The 27461-nt window shown below is 36.9% G+C and overlaps 1 protein-coding gene and 1 long non-coding RNA gene across 3 annotated transcripts in view; both read right to left on the bottom strand.

Moving 5' to 3' along the window:
* Nucleotides 1–1900: 1900 nt before the first annotated feature.
* On the bottom strand, nucleotides 1901–6393 carry LOC129347649 (uncharacterized). Its single transcript, XR_008599846.1, has 3 exons — nucleotides 5663–6393; nucleotides 4508–4564; nucleotides 1901–2405 (listed from the first exon to the last, which is right to left on the bottom strand). It is a non-coding gene; the product is annotated as an uncharacterized LOC129347649 (long non-coding RNA).
* Nucleotides 6394–10226: 3833 nt separating this feature from the next.
* The window catches only part of lasp1 (LIM and SH3 protein 1), a 35424-nt gene continuing 18189 nt past the window's right edge, over nucleotides 10227–27461 (bottom strand). The window contains exons 4-7 of one of the 2 annotated variants that reach the window (XM_023278711.3): nucleotides 19009–19116; nucleotides 15782–15860; nucleotides 13900–13997; nucleotides 10227–13453 (exon numbers count right to left, since the gene is read on the bottom strand). In XM_023278711.3, the coding sequence (XP_023134479.1) occupies nucleotides 13280–13453; nucleotides 13900–13997; nucleotides 15782–15860; nucleotides 19009–19116 (459 nt within the window). In that variant the 3' untranslated portion in view covers nucleotides 10227–13279. The remainder of the gene's footprint in view (nucleotides 13454–13899; nucleotides 13998–15781; nucleotides 15861–19008; nucleotides 19117–27461) is intronic. The other variant, XM_023278712.3, reaches the window with a different exon arrangement.

Below are 27461 nucleotides of genomic sequence, written 5' to 3'. Positions count from 1 at the left end.
CTCCACTGGTTTTCCCGAGTTTCTGGAGTTTCCACGAGGTCAGAGGCAGAACAAGTTGTCATGAAGAGGTGTTGAAGTCGGCCAGGATGGAGTGACTTTATACAGCGACTAGAAGGAAGACCACTAGAAGAGCAGGTCTTTAGCCACCATCCATAAAATCCATGGAGTCGCTCCAGAGAAATGAAGGGAGGTCAACTTTTATCAACCTCCATCCACATGCTCAACTTGATATTTTTACTTGGAGATTTTTAGCACCACAAACCTTTAACATCACACTTTATTATCATTTATTAGGACTTTCATGGAATCCACCAGCAGATTTAGTTTTTGTTGACAAACTTTATTCTTGTCATCGTGGGACTACAGTATTTAAAACTGTTCCTTCTATTTGACCTCATGTTTATTAGTTTTAATGGAAAAAGTTATTTTAATTGTCCATTAGTCTCTTAAAAACCAAATAATAAATTGGATTAGTCAAGAGGTTTTAATTTCTTACTTTGTCATATTTTAAATATGACAAAAAATATAAAAATAAAGTGTCTTGAGACAATTTGACCTGTAATTGGCGTTATATAAATAAAATTGAATTCAAATTGTATATATCTTTTAATGTTGGAGTAATTCAGCCATATATGTTGGAAAACACATTTTCTTTGTCCATTAATCTGTTGATTGTTTTCTCCAGTAATTCATTTCTTGTTTAGGTTTATAAAATGTCAAACCCAAATATATTCAGTTTACTGTCATAAAAACCAAAAAGATTTACATTCATGATGCAGGAATCAGGCAGTTTTTCACTTTTTATCTTAGTTTAGTCAGAAAGATAGTTGATAATGTGTGAATTGTTGCAGCTTGTGAGCCGTAGAAGGTTTTAATCTTTAGGGCCGAGTGTCAAAAAACATTTAGAAACCAACATCAACAAAACACTCAAAAATTTGAACATCATTAAAGGGAAATTCAACTTTTGCATAACAATGTCAAATTAAAGGACATTTATTTCCAACGTAAATGTGTGATATTCATCCTCTGGAGATTTCTCTTCACATCGTCTTCCACCTGGACTGGTTTGGTCAGGAGCATGTGCAACAAACATTTGAAAAACTGCACTTTAACATCAATGAATGACACTGAAGTTTAATCTCTACATAAATGAGACTGAGTCTGGATGTGCTGCTCGGTCATTAACTCCTAAGTTTAGGGAAAGTTCCTCAAAAGAGGACAGTTCAGATAAGACTTGAGAATGAGCTTATTTTGAACAAACATCTCAGACTTTCTGAGCTTCAGCACCTGTAGCAAGATATTTTAACAAGTAACTCAAGAGATCCAGAAGTTGGAGAGAGTTAGCTTTAGCTGAGCCAAAGAACATGTGGGTCGCTAACCTAGCAAACATTTCAGACTTTTCTCTGTGAATTCTGAGAAATAATTTCCTATTTAATGACAGCTACACATCTTAACTCAGTCTCATTAAAACAGACTCTAATTCAGTGTCATCCATCCATATTAAAGTGCAGCTACCCAAAATGTTTGTTGCATGAGCTCCAACAAAACCTGTCCAGGTAGAAGGCTACTTTGACAAACAGGAAGTGGAAGATTCCAAGCAGATTTATAGAAGGGGGAACTGGACTGTACTAAGTGTGGTCGAGTATAGAGGGGTGTTTTGTGTTTTTAAGGCTGATAATGATTATTAGTGAGACATTTGGAGTAGATATTAATTTGCAGTAACTGAAAGTATTTAAAATCTTGGAGTTAAACTTAGAAGAACACAAAAACAGAAAACTTTGTTGATACGTTATTGTTTTGTTTACAGATGTTACGTTAAAGTTTTATTCGTGACGTATAGCCAATCAAATCACTCCAGAAGACAGAGCGACCACAGGTAGATAAAGGTTCAGAGCCAAAGTATCGCCATTTTAAAATGTATTTATTACAGTAAATCAGTAAAAAATAAAATACTGATAATCGGTAAATCAGTCAGCCCACAATTACTACAATTCTACAATGTATGTCTCTTTCCTTTGACTTATTTGTACAATATACAATGTATATGATGGCGTTTTTTCATCCCAAAGGCTATACTATGATGTTTTCTAAGAGACATACGATGCTACTCTGTTTGTTCTGGCTCTGGGCCACTGCACTCCTCCTCTGTTGTTTTCTGGATTGTACTCAGCTGCATGCCTTCGTCCACCAGGCCTCCGTTGACTCGTCCCGCCTGCCGTCTCTGGAGCTGAAGCTGGATTGGAACAGACCAAAGTACAGTCCAATCACGATGCCAGCTGCCTCTCAAAAGGCTCCTTCATCTGGCAGGTGGCAGCACTTCTTCTGAGGGGAAGCTGAGCTGGCCCGGCAGAACTTTGGAGATGTGTTCCAGTGGTTGGTGGATGTGTGGGGAGATAGAGAGGAACCTTTGAATTGTTCACAAAGGAAAACAGGGAACACATTGGTAGTTTTAGTTTAGGGTGCTACTGCGGTGTGTTTTTGGGTTTTAAGAGGTGAACAGGAAGAGTTTTTTTTTTTGTATTGATTATCTTTTACTTTGTTCCTGGTTGGAATGCCCATCAATGTCAACGTGAAGTTCACTTTTAGTTCTGTTTATTTTTGTTACTAACACCCATTTGCTTTTAACCCCCTCACATGTTGTGTTGTTGTAAACTTCCTCTTTCAAATAAATACTCGTCTAACCCTCTGGAAACCAGCGTTTGGACTGTTTTGGTGTTGCTCCTCACCTACTTCAGACAGCCAGGACAAAACAATGTTTTGTGGACTAAAGGCTATACTATGATGCTTTTAGAGTGACATGCTATACTATGACGTTTTTAGAGCGACATGCTATACAATGACGTTTTTAGAGCAACATGCTATACTATGACGTTTTAAGAGCGACATGCTACACGATGACATTTTAAGAGCGACATGCTATACTATGACGTTCTTAGAGCGACATGCTACACAATGACGTTTTTGGAGCGACATGCTATACTATGATGTTTTTAGAGTCACATGCTATACTATGACGGTTTTTGGGTGACATGCTAACCTATGACGTTTTTTGGACCAAAGGCGATACTATGACATTTTTAGAGCGACATGCTATACAATGACGTTTTTAGAGCGACATGCTATACTATGATGTTCTTTGGACGACATGCTATACTATGATGTTTTTGTCACATTTTGGACGACATACTAAATTATGACGTTTTGGTCACATTTTGGACGACATGCTATACTATGACGTTTTTTGTCACATTTTGGACGACATACTAAACTCTGACGTTTTTGTCACATTTTGGACGACAAACTAACGTGACGTTTTTGTCACATTTTGGACGACATACTAACATATGACGTTTTTGTCACATTTTGGATGACATGCTAACCTATGATGTTTTTGGGAGATTTCGGACGACATACTAACCTATGATATTTTTGTCATATTTTGGACGACATACTAAACTATGACGTTTTTGTCACATTTTGGACGACATACTAAAGTATGACGTTTTTGTCACATTTTGGACGACATACTAAACTATGACGTTTTTGTCACATTTTGGACGACATACTAAAGTATGACGTTTTTGTCACATTTTGGACGACATACTAAACTATGACGTTTTTGTCACATTTTGGACGACATACTAAAGTATGACGTTTTTGTCAAATTTTGGACGACATACTAAACTATGACGTTTTTGTCACATTTTGGACGACATACTAAAGTATGACGATTTTGTCACATTTTGGACGACATACTAACATATGACGTTTTTGTCACATTTTGGACGACATACTAAAGTATGACGTTTTTGTCAAATTTTGGACGACAAACTAAACTATGACGTTTTTGTCACATTTTGGACGACATACTAAACTATGACGTTTTTGTCACATTTTGGACGACATACTAAACTATGACATTTTTGTCATATTTTGGATGACATACTAAACTATGATGTTTTTGGTCACATTTTGGACGACACTAATTTTTTGAACCACATATCATACATGACAATTTTACGCAACATCCTATCATTTTGCACTTTTTGAACCACATAATCAGTTGGGTTTTTTGCCGACATGCTATACTATGAAGTACAGGCCATACTATGTTATTCTTGAAAAGTATATACTTTAGTTTTATCTGGCATAATAGAACATGAATATTTAATTTCATTGATATACAATGCTTCAAAATTAAAGAATGTGCTGTATTACTGGTAGTATTTAGGGTTATCGACATGACCAAATCGGTGTCTGTATTAAAGTTTTTTTTAAAGCACTAAATAAAACGTCAGTAGCGACAAAATAGAGCTGCAAATTAAGCCATTCAAGTAAAACAGCAACATTTAACTTTATTTTTTAATGTCAAATTACAGGATCACCCAGAACTATTTCCTTAAGGGTGGATTTTAATGGGTTTTTGAGAATACATTTAGTAGATATACTGGAATTCTACGTTTAAAGAATGTCAAAATTATAGTGACCAGCAGAAAGAGCAGCAGACCTGTGACTCTGGAGACATTCAAAACCCTTGTGGGGATGAAAGAGACGAATCCTTCATCTGTTGATGAGATGACAAATCAGAAATAAGAGAAAAACTGAAGTTAATGTAGTTAAAATGTCACAAGAATTATTAAGCCATATTAATACAAAAAAACTCATAAAAGACCATTTTTGTGATCAAATGGAATAGCTTATTTGTAAAACAAAAAAATTCTAAAATTAATAATGATAAAAATTATAATAAACATCGATATTAATACAAATATTTTAAAAAATCTAATAAAAAAATCAAGTAAATCAGTTATCATGTAAATAAAAAATCAAATGTATACTCTGGTAATAATCAAACAAATAACTAATAACAATCAAATAAATAAATTCATTGAATGAAATAAAATAGTAATGAAATTCAATTAAAAAATTCATTAAATTAAAAAAATTAAAAGCATATTAAAATGAAATAATAAATAAATCATTAATAAATTCAATAATAATCAAATAAATCTTTAATTAAATTAAATAGTAATGAAATAAAATATCATAAATTTAAAAATAAAATAAAATATATTAAAATAAAATAAATAAATTGTAAATAAATGAATCCAATAATCAAATAAATAAATAAATAAATAAATAAAATAACAATGAAATAAAATTAAAAATCCAATAATAAAAAATAAGAATAAAATATATTAAAATTTAAAAATTTAAAAAATAAATGTCAAACGATCAAAATCCAGGCTATAATGTGCTTCACAAGACAGCAAAGTAAACCAAACAAGTCACAACATGGTGTAAAAAAAAAAAACCCAACACAGTGTTAAAAGAAGAAGAAAGAAACACGAGACCGTTTAAAGTAAATAAAAACTTGCATTTAAAAAAATAATACATTTAAAAAAAAGTTTTTCCAACATACTGTAAACAAAAAAAGAGCAATGAGTTGCTATTCCTCTGTCTGATGTTCTTGAAGCATCTCAGACATAATAAATCTGCTGTTTTTCTTCAGGTTAGACTGAAATCACCCTGCTGTCTTGAGACACCATCTAACCTGCTCCTCCATTTATCTACTTTGTGAGTGAACAGCTCCATCTGCAGGAGAACAACCAGCATGAATCCAGAGTTTAGTCTGCACCGATCAGCCACAACATAAACCCACCTGCTTCAGATCGTGTCTTCAAAACACTCTGATCTGTTGACATCTGGATTCTTGTGGGTTCAAGCCTCACAATACTCCCAAAAGATCCTTTAAATCATTAAAAAAAAAAAGTCCTTATCAAAGTCTCTCACATGCTTCTGCTGCACATTTTCCCTGCTTTTAACACTTCATCTTAAAAAACTGTCTGCTCACCTGCAGCCTCAGATCTCTTCACAGGTGTCGCTGTAACGAGATCATTAATGTTATTAATTTCACCTGTTGGAGGTTTTAATGTCTAATTAATACATCGCTGAGTCAGAAAAGTTTTTTTTTTTTTTTTTTTTAATCACAATCTTCCTAAAAATTACAAAAGACAATATGCTCTTGGAAGCTGTGTCACAAGAAAAACATAATATTAATCTCTTTTTTTATTTTGTCCTTCTGTGAAATGTCAGATACACTGCAAAAATGTGATGGTTTTTAACATTTTCTAACTAAGTTTTTCCAACGACTGTGTGTTTTTTATTTTTATTATTTTATTGATTTACAAGATGTCTCTGTTTCATTAAATTACAGTTAATATCAATTGAAATCATAGAAAAAGAGGAATATTTTACATGTTAACAGTAAAAACAAACTGATCAAAACTTTAAATTATGTTCAAATAAAGACTCTTTATCTTTAAAAATGGTAATTTGTTCTGTTACAGAGTTTGACTGTAGTTTTTTAAAATGTATATTAGGGATTGAAAAATGTTGAATATTTTTGAAACTGTTCTTTTACAGATTTTCTGTTTTACTAAATTACAAATGATAACTAATGAAATGTCCACATTAAAAAAATTTTGTTTTTTATTAACAGGTAGTTCTTTTTTTTTTTGTTATTTTTAAACAACATTTGATTGCAAAGTATGCCTTTTTTAACAGAATTTAAACAATATATATGTATATATATTGGCAGATATTTGTATTTATTTAAATTCTTCAAAAAATATGTACAATAAAATTGAAAAATGATATTTTTTATTTATTTAAACTATGATTTTACAGTTTTTTCTTGTTTTGTTCAAATATAAACATAAAGAAAAATCACAGAAAAAATAAAACTTTAAATATTAATAGTAAAAATGAAGACTAAACTTGGAATACTGTCCACATTAAAAATCTTTTTTTAAAACATTTAATTGCAAAATTAGACATTTTTTACTGTATGTAAATCATCAAAAATATATATATTCTTGCAGACATTTGCCATTATTGAAATCCTTTAAAATATGCATATTAAGAATTGAAAATGGTGAATATATTTTGATTATTTACTTTATTATTTTACATATGAATCCTGTTTTGTTAAAATATAGCTATCTTTTTTTCACATTAATAGTAAAAATGCAGACCAAAACTTTGAATACTGTTGACATTAAAAATCTTTTTTTATTTTACATTTGAATACAAAATTAAACTATTTTTTCTACTGTTTAAATTGACAAAATATCATTTTTATCATTCAAGATATTTGTCATTATTTAAATTATCTAAAATATGTATATTAATTGAGAAGTGGTAAATATTTTCTGTTATTTTACAGATTTTCCTTGTTTTCTGAAATTATAGAAAATATCTAGTAAAATTACAAAAGAATAAAAAAATAGTTAACATTAAAAATGCAGACCAAAATGTTAAATATTTTCTATATTAAAAACCTTTTGGTTTTTTAAATAAATCGTAATTCATTCTTGAATTCACGAACTTAAGTGTTTTATTGTTGGTTAATGTTACAGTTCCACATTAAAGTACAAAAAGGGCTGAATTCAACAAAATCATCTTTATTTGACATAAAATGTGAAATACTGTCTTTAATTTCAGCAGATTATCAGTGCATCCAACATTATTTAAATATAACGGACGCCATAAATAAGGTTTGGTGATAAAACAGAAGCATACAGATGAGCAGGACCATTTTTATTTGAAGTAATGTGTGAAATACTGCCAGTAATCTCAGCAAACAACCAGTGTTTCAACAAACAGAACATTATTTAAATATATTATATAACATAAATGAGGTTTGGTGGCAACGCATGAGCACACAGATGCCTCTTTGTGCAGGACATTTGCAGCCAAAAATGCATAAGTAAGACAAAAAACACGAACATAAGCAGTGGATATTTGAATGTACATTGATTATAGTGAGGAGAAGAACTTATTGGCAACACATGAATGAAATAAAGTCAACACTGAGGCTGAGCCAACCGATTCATCTCCAAAATAAGGGAAAAGTCTGAAGCTTTGAGTGGCATCTCGTGGATTAATACTGTCAAATTGCACACACAATAAACAGCTCACAGCGGTATAAAAAAGGCAGACTGTTACACCTGCATCACACCCACAGCGTCCTGGCACACCTTCAGCAGCAGAGAAAACACTCTGGATATCAGAGATATCAGGGAAATATCAGGGAGAGGGTCTGGGTGAGGGGAGATAGAAAGAGTTTGGCTTCCACTTCCTCCTCTCCATTTGTGTTTCCTCTCAGCTCTGTAGAAGCATCACAGCCTGGATGTGCATCTTCTCCCTGAAAACAGATGAACAAATGAGGCTAAATGTGCTTTAAATGCACTAATGTGATGATTCCAACCCCCCACACACATAGAAGCTACTAGAAACTGCACCTCTACAGGCCTTTAATGGTTAAATATCCCCTGAATCCTCTCCACAGCTCCACAAATCCACCGTGCAGGTACTATATTAGAATAATAACGTGTAGGAAATGTGTGGTTTGTGACAGGAGCAGCTCCTTACCTTCGTGCAGGCTGCAGACAGGGGATGCAGCGGGGATAACAACTCGGCTCCATCCCGCCGTTCGCCGGTAATTCCCGGTGTCTCCGCTTCATCACAGCATGTAGATGATGTAGGAGAGAAACACGAGGCCCATGATGGCGAAAAACATCAGCACCAAGATGTCCACCATGATGGGAGCGCTGCCAGAGATGGATGCGAGCAGGACACGCAGCACAAACAACAGCTCGGCGGCCGGTGCAGGAGATCGGCAAAGACCGGAAGAGTTCGGGAACACTCGGCCTCGAGTCTCCGCCCTCCGGAAATGGACGATTTTAGTGCCCCGAGTTTGAGCTTTGAGGAGGTTTTTGAGTCCAAATGCGAACTGGAATCCAATTTAACCTTAAAAATGACACCAAAACAGTCTAAATGAAATAGTTTTTGTTTAGAGTAACATACAAGCAGGGAAAATTAATTTGTTCTCACCGGCAGAACTCAGGGTAAAAAATAGCCTTGTACACGATCAGCAATGACAGTACACCTCATGCAGCTTATGTCCATTTAGTTACATAAATAGTATATTCATATGTGTGTGTGTGTAAGCACTACTCATAATACATAATATTAATATTTAAAATGTAAAAACATTGTAAAAAAAATGCACCAGGTTTAGGCGCTAATATTTTGTTAGTACAAAATGACAAATGTAATTTTTGGCATTGCTAAGTCAGAGTCATAGGGAGGATTTATTTTTATTAGTTTTTACTAAAAAATAAAGGAAAAGACACCTGCCTTATGATCAACATGTTTCCTTTTAAATTACTATATATTTTTTACATATACATATTTTTATATCAAACAAGAATTTTTAAAAAACAGTATAATTAAATCATGAAGTACAATTTTTATTATTTTATTGTAAAACTAAATCTTGGGAATATCTTACCTCATCAGTCACTTTGAGCAACACAAATGTGCTTCTAATGCATAAAATAAACTATATTCTTAAGCTTTGATGTTGCTCTGACTTTCATTGAGGCATACATGTTAGATAACACATACAAGAATTATTTTAGATTCTTTTTAAACCAGCTTGGCTGTTGCCAGTTAAATTACAATTTCAGTTTAATTACAAAAATCATGTCAAGTCAACAGGGTTGTTTAGCCGACAGATAGTTAGCTAGTGCTACAGAAAGCTCATATAGCATAATGTCATTAGCAGAACAGACTCAGCTCGTCATCCTTATAATAATGCAATATTCTAACAGCGAGCTACGTTAGCTTGCTGTAGCTACTTTGAATTTCTCGATGCTGTAGGTAAAGCATCCCTGGTGATGCAAATTCTCAATTAATAGAAAATAATGCAAAATAATCTCTCTGTCATTAAACATTTACCTTTCAGCAGGTAAAGTAAGAGCAACATCAAAATTAAAATTACATTTTATGCAAAGTAGTAGATTTATATGAGTGTAAGTGGCTCTGGAAGGTTCAAGGTTTCTCATGTAGTTTTTAAATAAGTAGAAATATAAGTTTAAATATAAGGAGGCATTGTTCTTAAGAGGTGCATCATTTACTCTGTCGTGTTTTTGTAAAAATGTTTTGCTGTCTTTAACACTATTGCTCGGTTACACATCGAGTAATAACTGTACATAAATACTTGAGAACAAATGTTGAAAATTTGCTTGGAATTAAAAATATGTTAAAATTAAACACACAAAGGCATTTCGACCAAGTTTCATGTTAAAAACACCATCCTTCGCTTTGAATTGCTTGAGTCCTAATTTGCAAAACCGCAGACGCAGCACTAACAGCAGTCTGAGAAAAAAATGACATTTTATTGAATCTGCAGAATCATAAGTACAATTTGAAGTGCTGTAACAGGGCAACAGGAGATGATATCAGGTCCTTAATCTGAGGATGTATTCTGAATTCTGAATACACGTGTGTATGTCAATATGCATATGATATTCTTTATTTTTTTATTTAAAAAATAACAAAATTATATCAAAAACAAACAAAAAAAAGATTTAAGATGGAATGCACAAAACTGGTCTGAATGCTAAACCTGCAACTGTGGATTATACGATTTTCACTCTGCCAAGTCTACAGTATATAACCAGTATCATAGAAGCAGGGAATGATTCATCAGAAGCACGATGAAAAGGCTGAAGGGGGAAAAAAGAGGGGAACTGCAGCAGGAAGGTGGGCAGAAAAACTGAATGGAAGCAGGGTTGTGATATGACGTTCAGTAGTGATGCCAGAGCAGAGGAGCGGTACTGGGAGGTTAACTCCTGACTAATATCCAGGTCAGACAAACAACTTGTCCTGCCTCACGGGGCTCGGAGAGATTTAAGAGCGTCGGGTCGCCCTTTCATCGCCCACAACCTCGCACACTTACATCAGCACATTTGACTTCGCCTTAACAAATCCATCCTGAGCCACACTTAAACAACATTTTTTCCCCCGATTTCATCAAAAAACCTTGAGATAAAAGAGAGTTTGGATTGCAGAGAACTACCGGCAGCTTTTAAATTAAATCCGAAGCCAGGAACAACAATAACTCTTCAGTTTACCCAGGAGAAACACACAACCGATCTAAGCATCTGTTTTGCAAATTAACTCGTCGCATTGTTGAGCAATGCAAAATGCAGGCAAACATATTGTACAAGTGTTCATTCACTCATTCATCTGTTGTGTTTGGATGTTAATCTGATTTTGTCACGATTCGTCACATTAGAAAGCTTCATGAACACCAACTTGCACCAGACTTTTCTTTTTAAAATCACAGTACTTCCCCACATTCACAGAAAAAAAAATGGAAAAAGACCCACTTTTATCTGCAGGCAAGCCACTTCCCAGAGCACCATGACCTGTAAAAACATTTTTCCCTAACTTACCTTTACTGTATGATACATATACAATTGTACAATGTCATCTAGCTACATAGTGAGAGCCTTGCTTCATTTGATAAAGCTGAATTAATATTTTTGGTGCCCGCTCGCCCCACCTACAAACACCCCGATCGCTCATGTCTGTGACGGTCACAGTGCATCACAAGAGAATAAAACAGCAAGAAACAGGGAAGATGTGGTCACGGGCTGATATCATTTTTTAAAGATCCTCGCAGAAATACTAGACGAAAAAATGCGGCATTTCTGTTTAAAAACCACCGACATAAATGCTTAAATTTCTGGTCATGAACCAACAGCACCAGCTAATTTTGCTAATGCTAATTAGCTGTGGCTTATATGTTAATGTACAAGTGAAAGTTCGGTTGGGATTCACCTTCCACATGGACCAAAAGATGCTTTTATGGTTGTTTTCATATGATAAAAGTCTCTATATGGGTTTGAAATGCTATTCTGTAACATCACTCTTCCCTAGAAGCTGCAGAATAATAACAAACAGCACTAGAGAGATTAGAAACAGGCTTCAACGACAAGCAGCTAGCTCTGTTTCCTGACTCATCTAATACCGTGACCGCACGATTCTACGTTAATTCCGTTTTCTCGGTTTCACAAATTGGAGTTGCTGGTCTGTTTTATTCAATACGCGGACATTTTTCTTTTTGAAAACAAACGAGGAAAGCAAAAGGGAGAACAGCATGAGAAAAACATTTACCATAGCCAAGGATGCGACTATTTCTCTCACATTAAATGGAAAAAAAAAAAAAGACTGGAATGTTCACTCAAAAACAGTGGAATACATTTTAAAATAAAAAGATTCACGATATAGAGTTGTGCTTGGCCTTCTCTTGTATAAATGTGGTTTCTTTGATGGTGATTTTGTATCATGTTTGTTTTCTTTTCATTTTTCTTCCAAATACCTTAACCTTGATCACCATTTCTTTGTGATTCGCTCATGGCTGAAGGCATTCAGGCTGCAAAAAACACAAATAAGGGTGCTGCAAGTCCACACTAACTTGAGGCGGTGAATTCAGCGTGGCTGCATGAGATTCGACTAATGATGTCCCCTAACTTGTCCCTGATCCCTCCTGCGTCCAAACGGCAGGAGGTGCTCTTCAGTTAGGCTACGGTTCCAGTTTTCACAACAACAACAACCACACAACGCAGTGCTGAACACGAGGGCGAGATGTGTGTCCATCTATAAATATATTAAAAACCTCTCTGTTAAGACTGACAACTGGCTGATTGATGCAACAGCAAACAGAGTTAGAGGTTAAAGGAATGTACACAAGTCAAAAAAGATTCAAGCTTACTTCTGATAAGACTGAGATTTCTACACTGTGTTTCCAGTCAGGCTGCAAAACTAAAGAAACAGAAACTCCAAACTCTCCAAAGAATAACACCTGCTGTGTTCACTGACTTATGGGGATGTTTTTTTTTTAAGTTAGCTTTTTTTTTTTTTTTTTTTTTTTTTTAAACAAGTTTCTTTATATTTGCATGATGTTGTGTCAGGATTGTTAAGTGCTGCAGCTAGGATGGAACTGTGTGACGGCATGACCCCTGACATACTGCGATGAACTTTATCTTTTAAGACTTTCCACTCGAGCGGAACCAGGACGTGGGGAGGAGAAGACGAAGAGGATGACGGACAACCAAACATCAGCACAGACAGACGGACAGAAAAGCAGGCAGACAGACAGACGAGAACAGACAGACAGACAGACAGACAGACAGACAGACAGACAGACAGACAGACAGACTTGAGGGTGTCTGTTGGTGGGAGCAGAGCAGGATGCAGCAGGGAAGGAGTTCAGGGTCTCACAGGACAGATTAGGGAACAAGAGAAAAATTAAGAGAAAGCGGCGTTAAGATGAGATGGCACTGGGCTTTTACTTTCCTCCTTTCCCTCCCTTTTTTCTATCTCCTCCTTTTTCTCTCCCTCTTTTTTCTCTCCCTCTCGCTCAGACAGCCTCCACGTAGTTGGCGGGCAGCATCCCCTGCTGGCCGGTGCGCTCCACGCGGCCGTACATCCAGCCTTCATCGATCTGCTGCACGTCTACGATGACATCTCCGTCTACAAAGGACACCTCGTCCTCATCGGCGGCAGAGTAGTCGTACACAGCCCTGTACCGCTTCTGTAGACGAAAAATAAAACGAGCGGTTTAGTTCGTTCCCAAAACAGCTGCTGCAGTTGCCGCCTGAGAAGATCCCGAGCATGCAGGTTTTATTAACTCTCCGAACCCAAACCAGTTTCCGGGTGTTGTTTTGCTCTTGAGACATTTTCCCCCACTTTGGTTTTATTTTCAATCCAAAATAAAGTCCTGCACGTCTATGAAAACAGCACAACTTTGACTAGAAGTAGAGAAAACACACATCATAAAAAAAGTTGAATTTCTTCTGCTTATTTATTTCATAAAAACAAAAAAAATGGAATTAATATGTAAAACATTTTTCCAGGTGTCCACAAGTATTAACAATACTGGAAAAAATGTGACTGCATACCAGAATGCATGATCACTGCAGCTCCACTCCTAAATACAAATTTTAAACATGCTCTTTTTGCCGTTTCTGGAGGACTTACCCCGGCACTGGGAGGAGGGGCAGCAGCTGCTTGACGCACTGGTTCAGGAGCAGGGTCATAGTGGAAGTTCTGAGAGGCTGCAGACACCTGGTAAGCTGCTGAGACAAAGACAGGAACGTAAAGAAAAGAGTTAAAACATGTTTTCTGACTAGTCTGTCTAAGATACTAAACTCACTGGGAACTAAACAGGAAATTACTGCGGCTGAAAAGTGCATTCTTCCATTTTCAGTACAGTTTTTTTTTTGCACAAGTTCTTCAACACGGCGAAGATTTCAAAAACGCAACAAGCCGAGACGTGCATCCGATGGCTCACCTGTTGCATAACCTTTAAACAACGTCTTTCTGTGTGGAGATGCAAACAGCAGGTTACTGTACACTGCGTTCACTGTACACTGTTTATTTTACAGATATTTTTAAAATACACAAACTTGTCAAGAAATGTTATGCCATTTTTTAGGCGGGTCAACTTATTTTAGTGCCAAAAAAAGGTAAATATGTAAAATGTCATACTATATGTGATATGAAAATTAACAGTACATTGTTAGAGCTAACATCGTAGCTATTTGTTTGATTATAAAGGCAAATCTATTCATATTCAAAGTGGACTTAACATTATATATGTTGTATGTAAAAACTCCTGCCACACTTGATATAATCTAAATTCTTGTACTTAGAAATCGAATTACTATGTTATACAAAAGCATTTCAACATTATTTATTACATAAAATGATGCAATTACAACATTTTCTGTATTTCTAAAGCACATGAAAATATTATTAAAATGACACTGAGCCATAAAACCTGCTTCCTAATGGTTTGATAACATTCTGGCAAAACTGATTAAGTTGTTTCTATTTACTACCTCATAGCTGATGCTTCTGAGCTTAAGCAAATAATGTTATGTAATAAATCAAACGGTGAGTGGACTTAACCATTTAATGCCAGATTATGAATTGCTACGATTTCAGTCATGATGAAATACAATAATTTCTACAGCACAGCAGGGAAGTGAACAAGTTACAACTAAAACCTCTGAGAGGCGTAACCAGGAAACATGCAGCCTGTGAGCTCATACAGCCTGCAGCAAAGAGGAGGCCAAGCACAGAGTCCAGAAACTTTAAAAAAAAATGTAGATAATTGGTGTATTTTTCCAAGAGAACTTTTGATAACTTTCTATTAATTTTACAGCTTTTATCTACTATGAATGCACAATGGTATCAGCGTCATGGCCTTCAATAATAACCGACAAAGGCTTAAAAATGAAGTATTAACATCAAAACTATCATTGACAAACAGATGATGCCTATCAAAATTCAAAAGTTTCTATTTGTCTCATGCTCATACAGCATCTGCAGTGAAATGCAAAGCAGCTATCCCACAAAAACAACAAGACATGATAAAAACATTCCCGAAAATAGAAGAAAGAGAAACAGTCATAAATACTAAATGGAACAAAGAGATTGTGATCTAATGTGCAGTGTGAACTGTGCAAGAGTTGCAGTTGTGTGTGTTTGTGTTGTGTTTATGCAAAAAAGTGTGTGCATACATTTACATGTCATACACACATTTACACTGTGCCAGTTTGCTGTCCAGTCGGGATAAAAATTTGAACATTTTACATAAAATTAAACATGGTATGTTTTAAATGTAAGTTGAAGCGTTCTCCTGTTTTCCTCAGTGATGTGTACATAATGAATAAACTTTTATTGTATGTCTGCACCTGCCAGTTGCATCATAATATGTCAATTCAGCTACAGGAAAGCGTATATTCACTGCAATATGGTGGAAAAAAATTTGCATTTATTGATATTCAGCCAAGATTTGTTTGTTAATCAGCATGTCTATATAAATTCTTTATTGTGCTAAGTTTCAGTGTAATACCTGGACTGGGGTTGCTTGGCTGATGATGTGGGACCTCTCCTCCCATCTTAGTCTTCTCAAACACCTCATGGTACTTAATCTGCAACAGAGTAAGGCCGTGAATAAGCATGCATCTTCACGTAAGAGCTGCAAATACTGTAAATCGGCACATTCCGTTTTCTCTTCAGGAAGCCGTGGCTGCCCGTAGTTGCCGTTCTATCCACCAGGGGTCTCCCACTTGCTCCACAGCCTCCCCTGTGTTCCTGGTGATAGGTGGGGCGCGTTACGTGCAGCAAAGGCTCGGGAAGTAGCTTGACACTGAGAGGAAATGACATCTCAGCAGCCGGAAGTCGAGCGAGCTCTGAGTCGCATAGCAACCCTCGCTGACACATCAGGAAGAGCAGGTGAAGTGAAAAAAGGAACCAAGTAGAAGCCTGAACACTGAGGCAGCTAGACTCAGCAGGAAGGGCAGCAGGAGGAGGGGGTGGTATGACTAAGCACAGCAAATGATCACTTGCTACAGTCTCAAGTCCAACTGGACATTTTCAGCATTTCTCTCGTAGATATCTGAGCCTCCAAGTCACACGCTGAGGTGTAACTGAACTAAAAAGCAGCTGAAATACAGTTTCAGACAGATTTTTATCCACCTACAGTCCCTCCAGCCCGTGTGACAACAGCAGCGTTCAGTGTTACAACATGAAACGGGCCACACTGAAACTGAGTAACTGCTCTATGACTGCACTCGATAACTCATCCCCCTTATTACCAGGCTGACAACAGACTGACTCACAGTACTTTGGTCAAGATTTACAGCCACGATTCTGTCCCCGCTTACACCCGGACTCAAAGAGCCCAGTGTGCTGGCGGCGTCAGCGGCGAGTGTATTCACACTCTGGATGAGATGTCGGAGTGTTTGTGCAGGGACAGTGAGACGAGTGAGCGACGGAACACAGTGGCTATTCTCGAGTGCAATATGCTAAGTGAGAGTGTGTGAGAGAGATTATTTAGGTCTGTTCTAAAGGAGCAGGTTGAACAGATGGTGTGTGTGCGGATTTACAGGAAGTTCCCAGGCTGCTGCTGAACTAAAACCCCCCTGATAGCTGATAATCTTTGCTGCTTGATGTGAAGAAGGTGAGGAAAATGAACCAAAGAGTCATCCAGAGCAAGGAATGAAGCGAGAGCACAAGTCTAGACGAGAGGTTAAACTGGTTAGTCTCTTAAATTCTCTTCAGACGTGAGATATGCAAGAGTCCTGCTTTACTAGTCTGTTAAAATAACATCATTCTGTCATTTGTAGGTCACTTTTCCATTAATGTTCCTCATGGCTTCATATATATTATTTGACATTCATGTGACAACAAGTGATTCATAATACATAAAAAATACAGGAATAAACACAAGACTGAATCTAAACTATTTCAAGCTCATCAAACTTAACAAATAAACTAAACTTCTACTAAACTTCTGTCCATGTGTGATGAAAATCTACTATTTTACCAACAGTTAAATAAAAATATCAGCTGTAATGGAGGTCCAACCTGAGCTATATTTACATAACGATATATAAAAAATAAATAAATATATTAAAAAAATGCCTATCTGGAGCTGATAAACTTCACCAATCTTGCTGTTAGATCCTGCCTGATTCTGTTTCCATGTTAAGGATCATTTTAAGTATTTAATGTAGTTGCTGGTGCCGTTCTGTTGTCTCAAATACACAAATGTACACAACCCCTTGCTTTTGAGATACACAGGTGGATCCTGCTGCCGATTTAAGCTACAGGTATTTAATAAACTTAGAGGAAAGATTTCTACGAACTGCTGGAAGCAACAAACTGAACTTCAGTACAAGAAAACAACACAAACCTCACCTGTCGGGGGTAAAGTTCACAAGTTCACAATGCTGTTTGAGCCTGTCAATTCAGTCTACATGTTGGAGATGATTTTAATTCTAAGTATTTATTGAAGTTTACAGCTTTGTCACAGAAAACGAAACAAAACTGGCGAGCATCATAAATTTAAGGAGCTGTTAGTCTATTTTTTCACCTCAGTAAAGTTTTAAAGCGACCACGGTGTTCATCTAGACACAAAGCCGACATGTTCAGCTGCTGTCAGATTACCAGAAATTAATACATGTCTGAAAGAGCTTTAGTGTCCAGGGATGGGAACAAAACAAGAAGATTCATCTGGAGCGGTTCCCCGATGACTGGCTGTGAATGACGCACTGATTGCAAGCAGATGTCTTGTTTATCACTTGTGACTAAAAACATGCCACGATGAGCCTGAATCCATCCCAGCATCACGCACTTGTTATCTTGATGTGGCTTGTGTGTTTGTGCCTATAAATACATGTAATATATGTGTTTCTTTCTCTGCCCTGCACATTTCCTTGATCTCAGACATGCGTGATCTTTCATCACATGAAAGCAGTAATTACCCATCACCCTCCACACTAATTATGCCATTAGCAGGGTTGGTGCCGGCTGGTTATGTATCACAACGTATGTTCTGTGTTTCTCATGGAAATAAAGGCCTTTAGCGCTGACTTAAGCAGACCGGGGACACAAGGTAAACACAGCATGCATTTCTACATCGCTGTGCTGTATTTACAGAGAAAAGGCAAATCGATAGCAGCAGCTGAGGGAGCGGAGAGCAGAGTGGATGGGAATGATCCATGTGGAGAGTGATTCAAGGAGAATTCCATCACTACAAATGAGGGGCGGCGAGAGCAAAGGAAGCCTGACATTTACTGACAACAGTGACTAAGCAGCAGGATGGAAGGTACATAAAAAAACACCACAACATGCAGAACACCATAAAACTCAAGATCCTAATCTGGTGGAACTCTCTGAGGCTGGAGATGAAGGGGATGAAACGAGCAAATCTTTAAAAAAACAAACAACAAATCCTCTTCTTCTGGCAGTTTCCACTGGCGACTTTTAAGTCTTTAAAACAGAGCTATCAGTATTAAGCATGACTTGACTAAGGGTTAGCTCGAAGCTGCGAAATAAGTAATTCTTAAACAACCAAAGAGCCCTTTCCAGTGTACTTCATGTAGACCAATTATCCTCCTGAGAACAAATCCTCAGTTCAATATTGGCAAAGAGATTAAAGTCACATAGAGAAGCTAATCAACTCGGACCAGACTGGCTGTCAGGAGGCAAACAACACTGGAATGGCTCTAAATATTCTTTTCTGTTAAGATTCAGGGGAATAAACAGACAGGTGGTTGTTTTGGTGACACTTACATTGCTGATTTGGTCCTGCGTTTTCTTAAGTCTTTGCATCTCTGGCGTGTCTGTGACCACGCTGAAACCTCTCCCTTTGTTCTTCTCAAAATCCTCCTTGTAGAGAACCTGCACAGCAAAAACAGGATCGAGTCAAAAACAAAGCGGAGGTTAAAACATACAAGGCAAATAATAGGTGAAATGAATTATGCATTCAGATGAACAGTTTCAGTGTGTTTGTGCGAGCCAACAAGGAAAATCCAACAAATGCAAAGCAAGTGATTATTAATAGATGCCCTGACCTAGATTCTGTTAACATATACGGGTCAGAGAGAAGAAAACTGATGAGTCTTGATATTTTCACACTTGTCTGAAATTATTTTGTCGCTACTTTAATTTCTAAAGCACCTGTTATATCATTGTCCACTTTATGAGCACTTGTTCTTGGTTTGGCAAATGGATCAGTCCTGTGCTTTACTGAGCAAAGCTCTGGCCCAGTAAAATATTTTTATAGTGTTGGTTTCATTACAGCTTGACACAGTTAGATGAAATAACATTAAAATGCTGAAATGGCACCTGTTGTGAAATTAACTTTCCAGAATGTTTTTTTTTGTACTGTTTTGTTGACTGAAGATTTCAATGAAATTCTGGCTGCTATTAACCCTCTGAATTTCAAAGTGTGATCAACAAGTTATAAAAGACATTTTATCTTCAAAAAGACCAAATTTGGGCACCTTGGTGACCCAACAGGTTGTGTGGGCAACCCATAAACAGGGGCTATAGTCCCCGACACTGCGGTCATGAATTCGAATCCAGCTCATGGCTCTTTGCTGCAGGTCCTTCCCCCATTCTTCTCCCCACTTTCCTGTCTCTCTCACTGCTGTCCTATCAAGCCGAAAAAGGCCCAAAAAATATCTGAAAAAAACCCCACCAAATCTAAACTTACAATTGTGGTATTTAATTGAAATCTCTTTTTTCTACATGTCTCATTTAGAAATTCACCAAAAATGAATTGTTTGTCCAAACTCCATTTAGTTAAAAAAAAAAAAAAATTCAGCACTTCTCAGCACAACTAAGAAGCCATTAGCGACTCAACTGCCACCAACAGCCACTGCAGAAACATCTTTTTTTTAGCCAAACTAAACAAGTTTAAACAAACAGGAAACAAGTATGGACACAAATTAGAGTAACTGGTCAACAAAATAAAGGAGCACGGCTAAAGAAACACTGTATAATGTGGAACAAGTTGCTGCAAGATATCTTCAGCATGGAGAAAGATCTTTCTAAAGATGATATGGAAAAATGAGTGAAAAATGCTTAGTTTGTACACAATGTAAATATGCAAGTAGCAAAGTATCTTTAGTGCATAATGCCATTATTTTCGTCTAGTTTTGGTAACAACTGTGGGCACTTGGACGAATTTTGTACATGTTGACTTGATTTTAAAAAAAAACATTAACTCAACTTTATTTTTAATTTTTTTTTTTAATTATTTATGCCACTTTAACTTTTTTGAATTGTTTTTCTAGTTGTAGTCACGGTTTTGCCATTTCCATGCAGGTAAATGATCTTACATTGCAGTAAAAAATGAGCCCACAGCAAGCGAAAATGTGATGAGCAAAAACCATTTTCCCTTTGCACTGGATTAGTTATGTTTCTCTCTATAATGGAGAAGCTTCATTGCAGTTCAAAAAACCTGTTTGTGGCCTCTTCTGCAAGGATTTGACACCTAAATCGGAGCGTGTTTACTTCTGCTATTTAAATCATATTTCTATGCATTAAGTGCAGCTGAGTTAACATGTGTGTGTAGCGTGTGCCTGCAAGCTTGGGTCTGCATATATTGCTTAGTCTTTTGTAGTGACGTTAACATCCTGTTTGCTTGGGAGGGATGACGTTACATACAGGACATTGCAACAGCCTTATATGGTTAAAATGAGAGGTAGTGTGTGACGAACAGGGTCAGCTTGTGTGTTTGTGTTTTCCTTCCCACCCAATTCTGATTCTGATCCTGAGGGCAGGAGGAGGAAATGTCCGGCCCATACAGTGTCAGATGGGTATCAGAATACAAGAAGCACCGAGCTCTCTTCACTGCTGCCCCGTGGGCGACTCACGAGTATTTAAAACCACAACCAAAACCGCCAGTGTACAAACCTGAAACTGGCAGGTTTTATTTTTGAACTAAAGAATCTGCTGCACATTCTGGCTCGTCTCTATCTCATGTTTATGACGTGCAGAGTAAGACTGCCATGATTAGTCAAGATAATTGGCAAATTAACACTGAAAAGGCATTTTTAATAAATGCATCATTTTTTAATCTTTTTCCACAATGCTTCAGTTTATTCTAACAAATTCTTCGGTATCACTATGTAATTATCGCATCCTGACATTGGCTCCAGTCACAGATCTACAGTTTTAGAAAATGGGAGTGGATACAGTGTCAGAGTTGGTAAAGGGTTAAAGCTTTCAAAGACCAAGGGCTTTAAAGGTCTGGAAATACTTCAAATTATCACAGAACAAACAGGTGCTTTTGTACACTGAGACCACAGAAGCAAAGCTCATTGTAAAAAACACTTGGGATGTTTATCAAGGCATTTTTTAACTGATTGCTGTCGCCATGAACCTAAGCCTGATTCCTTGTTTATGATTGCTGTCACACAAGTTTTGTAAAGCAAAAGCACAATTTGCTGAAGGACACAAACTTTGAATAATATTCTTAAGCAATAATCTGAAGCACTGTCAATTAATTAACATATATTCAGCACAGTGAATATTTGTCCTGTGCCAATACTGCTGTTTTAGGAAACTGACACACAATTTGGACAGCAAAGATGATTCTGTTACATATGCCTTGGTATTCTTAATTTTGTCTTAAATTGAACTGGCCGTAATACAAGTGACCATTATCTTGTGTCGTCACAATGTTAAATAGAGGCCAAAGAGGCTCCACAGGTACTAAAACTAATCTACGATACATGTATGTACAAAATACAGGTTTTCACCCTACACTCTCCACACTACATTTCAGAAAATACTCAACCAGGGCATTGTTTGTGACCACCCCCCTAACAATAAGGAACAGCTTGGATGCAGAAATGTAATTTTTTTCCTAATGAATTGCACAGTTCTTCAGTTGCACATTCGAATGATTTGTACAACTTTAAAATAGTGTGATTAAAGACAGTATAATCTAGGAAAACAATTTGATTGGGACTCTGTATCGGCAGATAAAATAAATATTCAATCAGTCTGGATTAGAGCAAAAAACTTGACGAGGGCATCCCTAGACCACTTACAGGTGCTCGTCTGGGTAGAAAACCACCATGAGTATTGCCCGTTTATTAGTAAGAAGCACTTTTAATCTCATTTGTCCTTGTAGCTGTTAATGCTACTAGCTACATGCTAACATTGTAATGTCAGGCCACAATCTGGGCTTACTGTACTTTGACTGACGGGGCCTGTGTATGCATTTGTGTGCATTGGGCTTGTTGAGACATCCATCTAAAATAATATTTCGTTTCTGCCATTGTTTTTAAGCAGACTTATTTGAGTAACCTGTGTTTACATTTTGTTTTGTGCTATGGAATACAGCTGGCAAAAACAAAATGCACTTAAAAGAAATGGTCAGTCTGACATTTTGGAGAAGAACTGTTGACAGATTAATCAATTTTTTTAAAGCCATTATTGGCAGGCCTTAGTGCAGAGACATTTTAATTCCACCTCCCCACACCAAGCCTTTGCTCCTGCCTCCATGGCGACTGCCCCAATTTCCTGCACTCGTCCAAGAATGGGCCCTGCCTGCCTGCACAGTCCATTCCCAGGAAACAAAGCTCCATCCTCGCGTCCTCTCGCCCAGACGTCCACCTAATGTCTGACACCGCCCAGCACGGCGCTGACCAAATCCTCCTCTCGCCTCACGACGTCTTGACGTAATCGCAGCTAATGTGTACGTAAGCGAGACACCGTCCATCTCTGCTGTCACCCCTGGCCTGACGTCCACTGAGAAACAGAGAAAACTGTAGCTGATCCTCATTCCACGGGAAATTATACGCAGCTTTCAAGCCTGCGCACAAAGATAAGTCACAAGAAGATTAATGTGGCCTCGACCCATCTTTGTCCTTCAATCCTCGCTCCGCTCTGCTCTGCTCAGTCAACATATGATCCTCCTCCCTGTTTTTATTTCTCAAGCCCATCTCCTTTGTCTTTTGGGGTCTGTGCAACAGCTTCTTCTCCTCCAATCATGATTCTGCTTTCGTTCCCCACCCACACTCCCCTTTTCTCTGTGCTCCTTCTTCATTCATTCATATTTTACTGCTTCAACAGCGGCAGACAAGTCATCCTCACAGAGCTTGAGCTTTTCCTCATTATAATCTTTCGCTCTGCTTCTATTTGCATTCCTCTAGCTTTCCTTCCTCTTGGGGATTTCACTGTTATCTCTTCCTCTTTCACGCGGCGCTCCTCCCTCTTTCTGTGTTGGTGCCTTCCTGTCTCTTGCTTTTTTTTTTTTTTTTTTTTGTTTCCTTGCTCATATGCGCCTCAATGCTCTCCTTCTCCTCCTCCCCAATTCCTTCACTTGGGTTTCTTTATTTCTCTCTTTCTGTGTCTTGTTTCTCTCTGTTTCCCCCTGCAAAGTCTTGTAATGAGGTGTGACAAACATCTACCCTGCTACCATAGCAATAGGGTTCCCGTAGCAACGCAGTGGCAACGGTGATGGTAGTGGTGATGGTGGGGGTTAGACGGCCACAGCTCTCCACAGACACATTCAACTTTCTTACACCGAAGAAACGTGTTTCATAATAATTCTCTAATATATCACTTACATATGTGGGAGCAGTGTGCATGTTGGTCAGTTTGTCAAAGATAAATTCAATTTTAGCTGCTTTAAAATGTCATTTGAAGCTCAAACATTCTATAGTTTACAGAAAGTTGTTTAAAAACTACTTGTTCTTTAGGAAGATCCTGTTTACTTTAAACCTCTGGACTCCAGAGGCATGTTATCTTTTTAAAAAATGGCAAAATTGCACCATTTAACAGAGACAAAAACTGGGGGAAAAAAGAAAGAACTGACAGATTTTTCTAACAGTTTTTGACTTCTAGTTCTGTCTGCAAAATTAATCAAATCTAAGTTTAAAATCACTATATTCTACATGCCTAATGTAAAGATTTAGCTACAATAAACCTTTTGCATGAACCGGATTCTGTAAAAAAACAAAACAATTTGCATTCTTGGTACAGCTGAGAAGCCATGACTGACTCAGCTGCCCCCAACAGTTATGTAATAAAAATCTGGGGAGTTTTCAGCTGAATTGGGCTGAACTGCAGGCTGTGTTTACACAGAGCAGAGTGGAGATAAGTATAGAAACACGTTAAAAATGTATTTAGAAAAATATCTGTAGTATGTAGAGCCAACATTTTTTTCTCCTTGTATTAGTAATACCTGTGGGCACTCGGACGAATGCTGGACATGTTCATTCCAGGCTTTACAATTTTTGTTAAATAAATAATTCAACTTTTTTCATTTATTTAAGAATTTACGCCATTCTAATTGTGTCACACTACACAGGACACATTTTTGAGTTCTCTCTAATTCTAGCCATGGTTGCTTCCATAGAAGTGCATGATTTTATACTGTACTGAAAACTGAGACCAAACTGAGTAAAAAACACCCAGAAACTACTTCAGGGGGTTAAACTGTGCTCCCTTGCTGAAAGGAACTTTCTCATCATACATCACTGTTGACAAATCTACTTCCGTTAAAAGCTTTGGGGGATTTTTCTTTGGGAAATGTTAATTTCCTGTCCTCTGTGTCATTACACAACTGCTACAGAGAAGAGAAAGACATCTCACCATTACACAGAAACATCTTTGGCGTGTTATAATCTGATTCCTATAGCTATTAAAAAACATTAGTGCAATGTCTCTTGGAGGAGAGTGTTTGTGGGGGTTTGTTTGGATGCACAATCCATGTAGAAAAATACCATCTGTCCCTCGATCCCTCAGTTACCCCCCTCCCCATATGACCACTACCCTCACCCACAAAACCTCTTCTTACATACACATCACAGACTCATCTGCAGTGTTTGACAGTGAAATTCAGATTAGTTGATTCACATTCTTTAATAAGCTCTGCCTCCTCTCTGCAGAACACACTCTGTTCTCTGCTCCATGCTGCGAAAACAAGCCTCTCTATCAGCTTTTTCTTGTGGATCCTTTCCTATTTTCTTTCTCAAAAGTATAGTCTTCTCCAGAAGTCCAGACCCACAATTTTACATTGCTTTTTTGTGATTAAGAAGGCTGAAATTACATATTTGTGCACTTCTGCAATAAATGTGTCACTTCCAAGGAGTTCTTCTGTAGTTATTGTAGTGATCACATTCATAGGCAAGTTCCTAGAAATTAGCACATAGCCCAGACATCACAGCTTGATTAAGAGAAGTGAAAGCTCACATGACAGACAGGTTTGCCACAATATACAATACCATTTTGTACCTATTCTAGATGTGATTCATCATCTTTTATTTAACTATAAGCAGACAAAGCGGAAAAACATTGTTAAAACTCTGACTCTAAATCAGGGCCATTCTTATTAAGGCGGTAACACATGACCCAGTTCAGAAGGATATTTTGGTCACTGAGGTTACTTTTTTAAATCTTAGAATATATTTGGGTCTTTATAATTTTAGCTCCAGCAGGAATGGTTGTAATAGTGCTCTCTGTGGTTACAAATCAGACCAGGCAGAAAAATAGGTGCAGAGATAAATTGAGCACCACTGTAAAAAACAAAAAACAAAAACGTACTGCTACAAATATGCAGAGATGAATAGTGTATCACACAGCGGCAGTGGTACATTATTCCCACGTTAACATAGCAAGGTATAAAAAGTACCAAATTTATGGGGCCATAATCCAGTTTGCAGCCATCATAAATAGCACACAAATGACTGTCTTATACATTAACAGCAGCAGTGTGGAACAAGAAGGTTGTTCCAGGAGGTAAGTGTAATGGTTGTAATGTAAAGGCTGTGTTCAATACATCTTATTTTGGAGTGTGTCAATAAATAAACCCTAATAAAGCCTTACTGTGGGCATGGCTTCCTAATACGGATAAAAACAGCTACACAGATAGGACAAAAAGCTATTTTTTACCAGTTCCCACAAATATATTACTAAAATAGCATGTTCAAGCTCAATTTAAATGAAGAACAAACCATTTTTTGGTTCAAACTGAGCTCCTGTGTTTGGCAGGTTAAGGTAAATGGGCTTATTTTCAGTCTTAATGCTGCAAAACCTTCTAGTGTAACAAGTATTTTTGTCAACTTCAGATAAAAGGAAATGGAATTTGTTTTAAAACAGATTGAAGCAAGGTCCCAGTTTGATGGTTCCAAAGAGCACTATTTTTAAATATAATTGGAGAAGTGTTGCTATTCTAGTTTTGGGGAAAAACTTTTTTTTTTCTCTTCACACTACTCTATTTGTCACGCTACTGCATGACTGTGGCCATTTCAGCCTCAAGTCTCTAGCTTGTCCTGTATGAATCAATTTCATGCTCGACTTCTCAGGTCTGTCTCAAAGCTGTGAGCATGCAGATGGATGTTCACACAGAATTAGACCGATTATCTGAAAGCAGGCTGTGTGAAAGCCTTTGCTCCCGGATCGATTTTTGGGGTTAACTACTGGGTAATTTCACCTCAAACCATCAGGGGCCTCCTGCTCGACCACCTCTGGTTTGCTTTAAACTATTTAATCATAAACTATAGATCTTCAAAATGGGAACTTTGAAATTTTAGATTGATATATCAAGTATTTTTCAAGGTATTTTTTAAAATAAACTGCCCGTCAACCAACTTTTTTGCTTTTTCGCACACTGAAATTTGAAACTTAATATGTTAAGAATACTGTAAAAGATCAAAGCTTAAAATCTATTAATTTTCACCATGCCATTGAAAATTAAATATATTTGAAAACCACTGTGGAAGGCTAGAATCTAATTGGATTAAGTTATCCTGCAATATTTTTGTTTTTGTGGTACCTTTGTTTTTGTCATACCTGCTCAATTAATTATGACAATATAGGAAAAATAATTTGATTTTCATTTTTGTGACCAAGTATTTCATATAAAAAAGTATTTTTTATGTTTAGTTCCGTATTATTGTGACATGCAGCTCCTACCCGATGTCTGTAATATCAATTCTGTTTGTTAATATGTGTTCAAAGATGGGACTTTTCATTATGGTTTTAGTTTTATTGAAAATTTCAACAGACCCATATTCAGAGACTATTTGATCTACTTGTACAATTTTGCAGATGCTAAATCAATGGCATAATGACAATTAATAGTGACAATTACAGGCTTTTATCTTGAATAGTTCCTGAGATATTGCCATTGAAACATGGCACCAAATTTTCATGTATGGAAACAATCTCTCACACAGTAGATGACATATGAAGCTAAAATTTCAGAAATAGCTTTATAAACA

The sequence above is a fragment of the Amphiprion ocellaris genome, chromosome 19 (genome assembly GCF_022539595.1).
Source record: "Amphiprion ocellaris isolate individual 3 ecotype Okinawa chromosome 19, ASM2253959v1, whole genome shotgun sequence".
NCBI classification, from domain to species: domain Eukaryota; kingdom Metazoa; phylum Chordata; class Actinopteri; family Pomacentridae; genus Amphiprion; species Amphiprion ocellaris.
The sequence above is the reverse complement of the archived record's forward strand: the minus strand, read 5'-3'. Positions and strand labels throughout refer to the sequence as shown.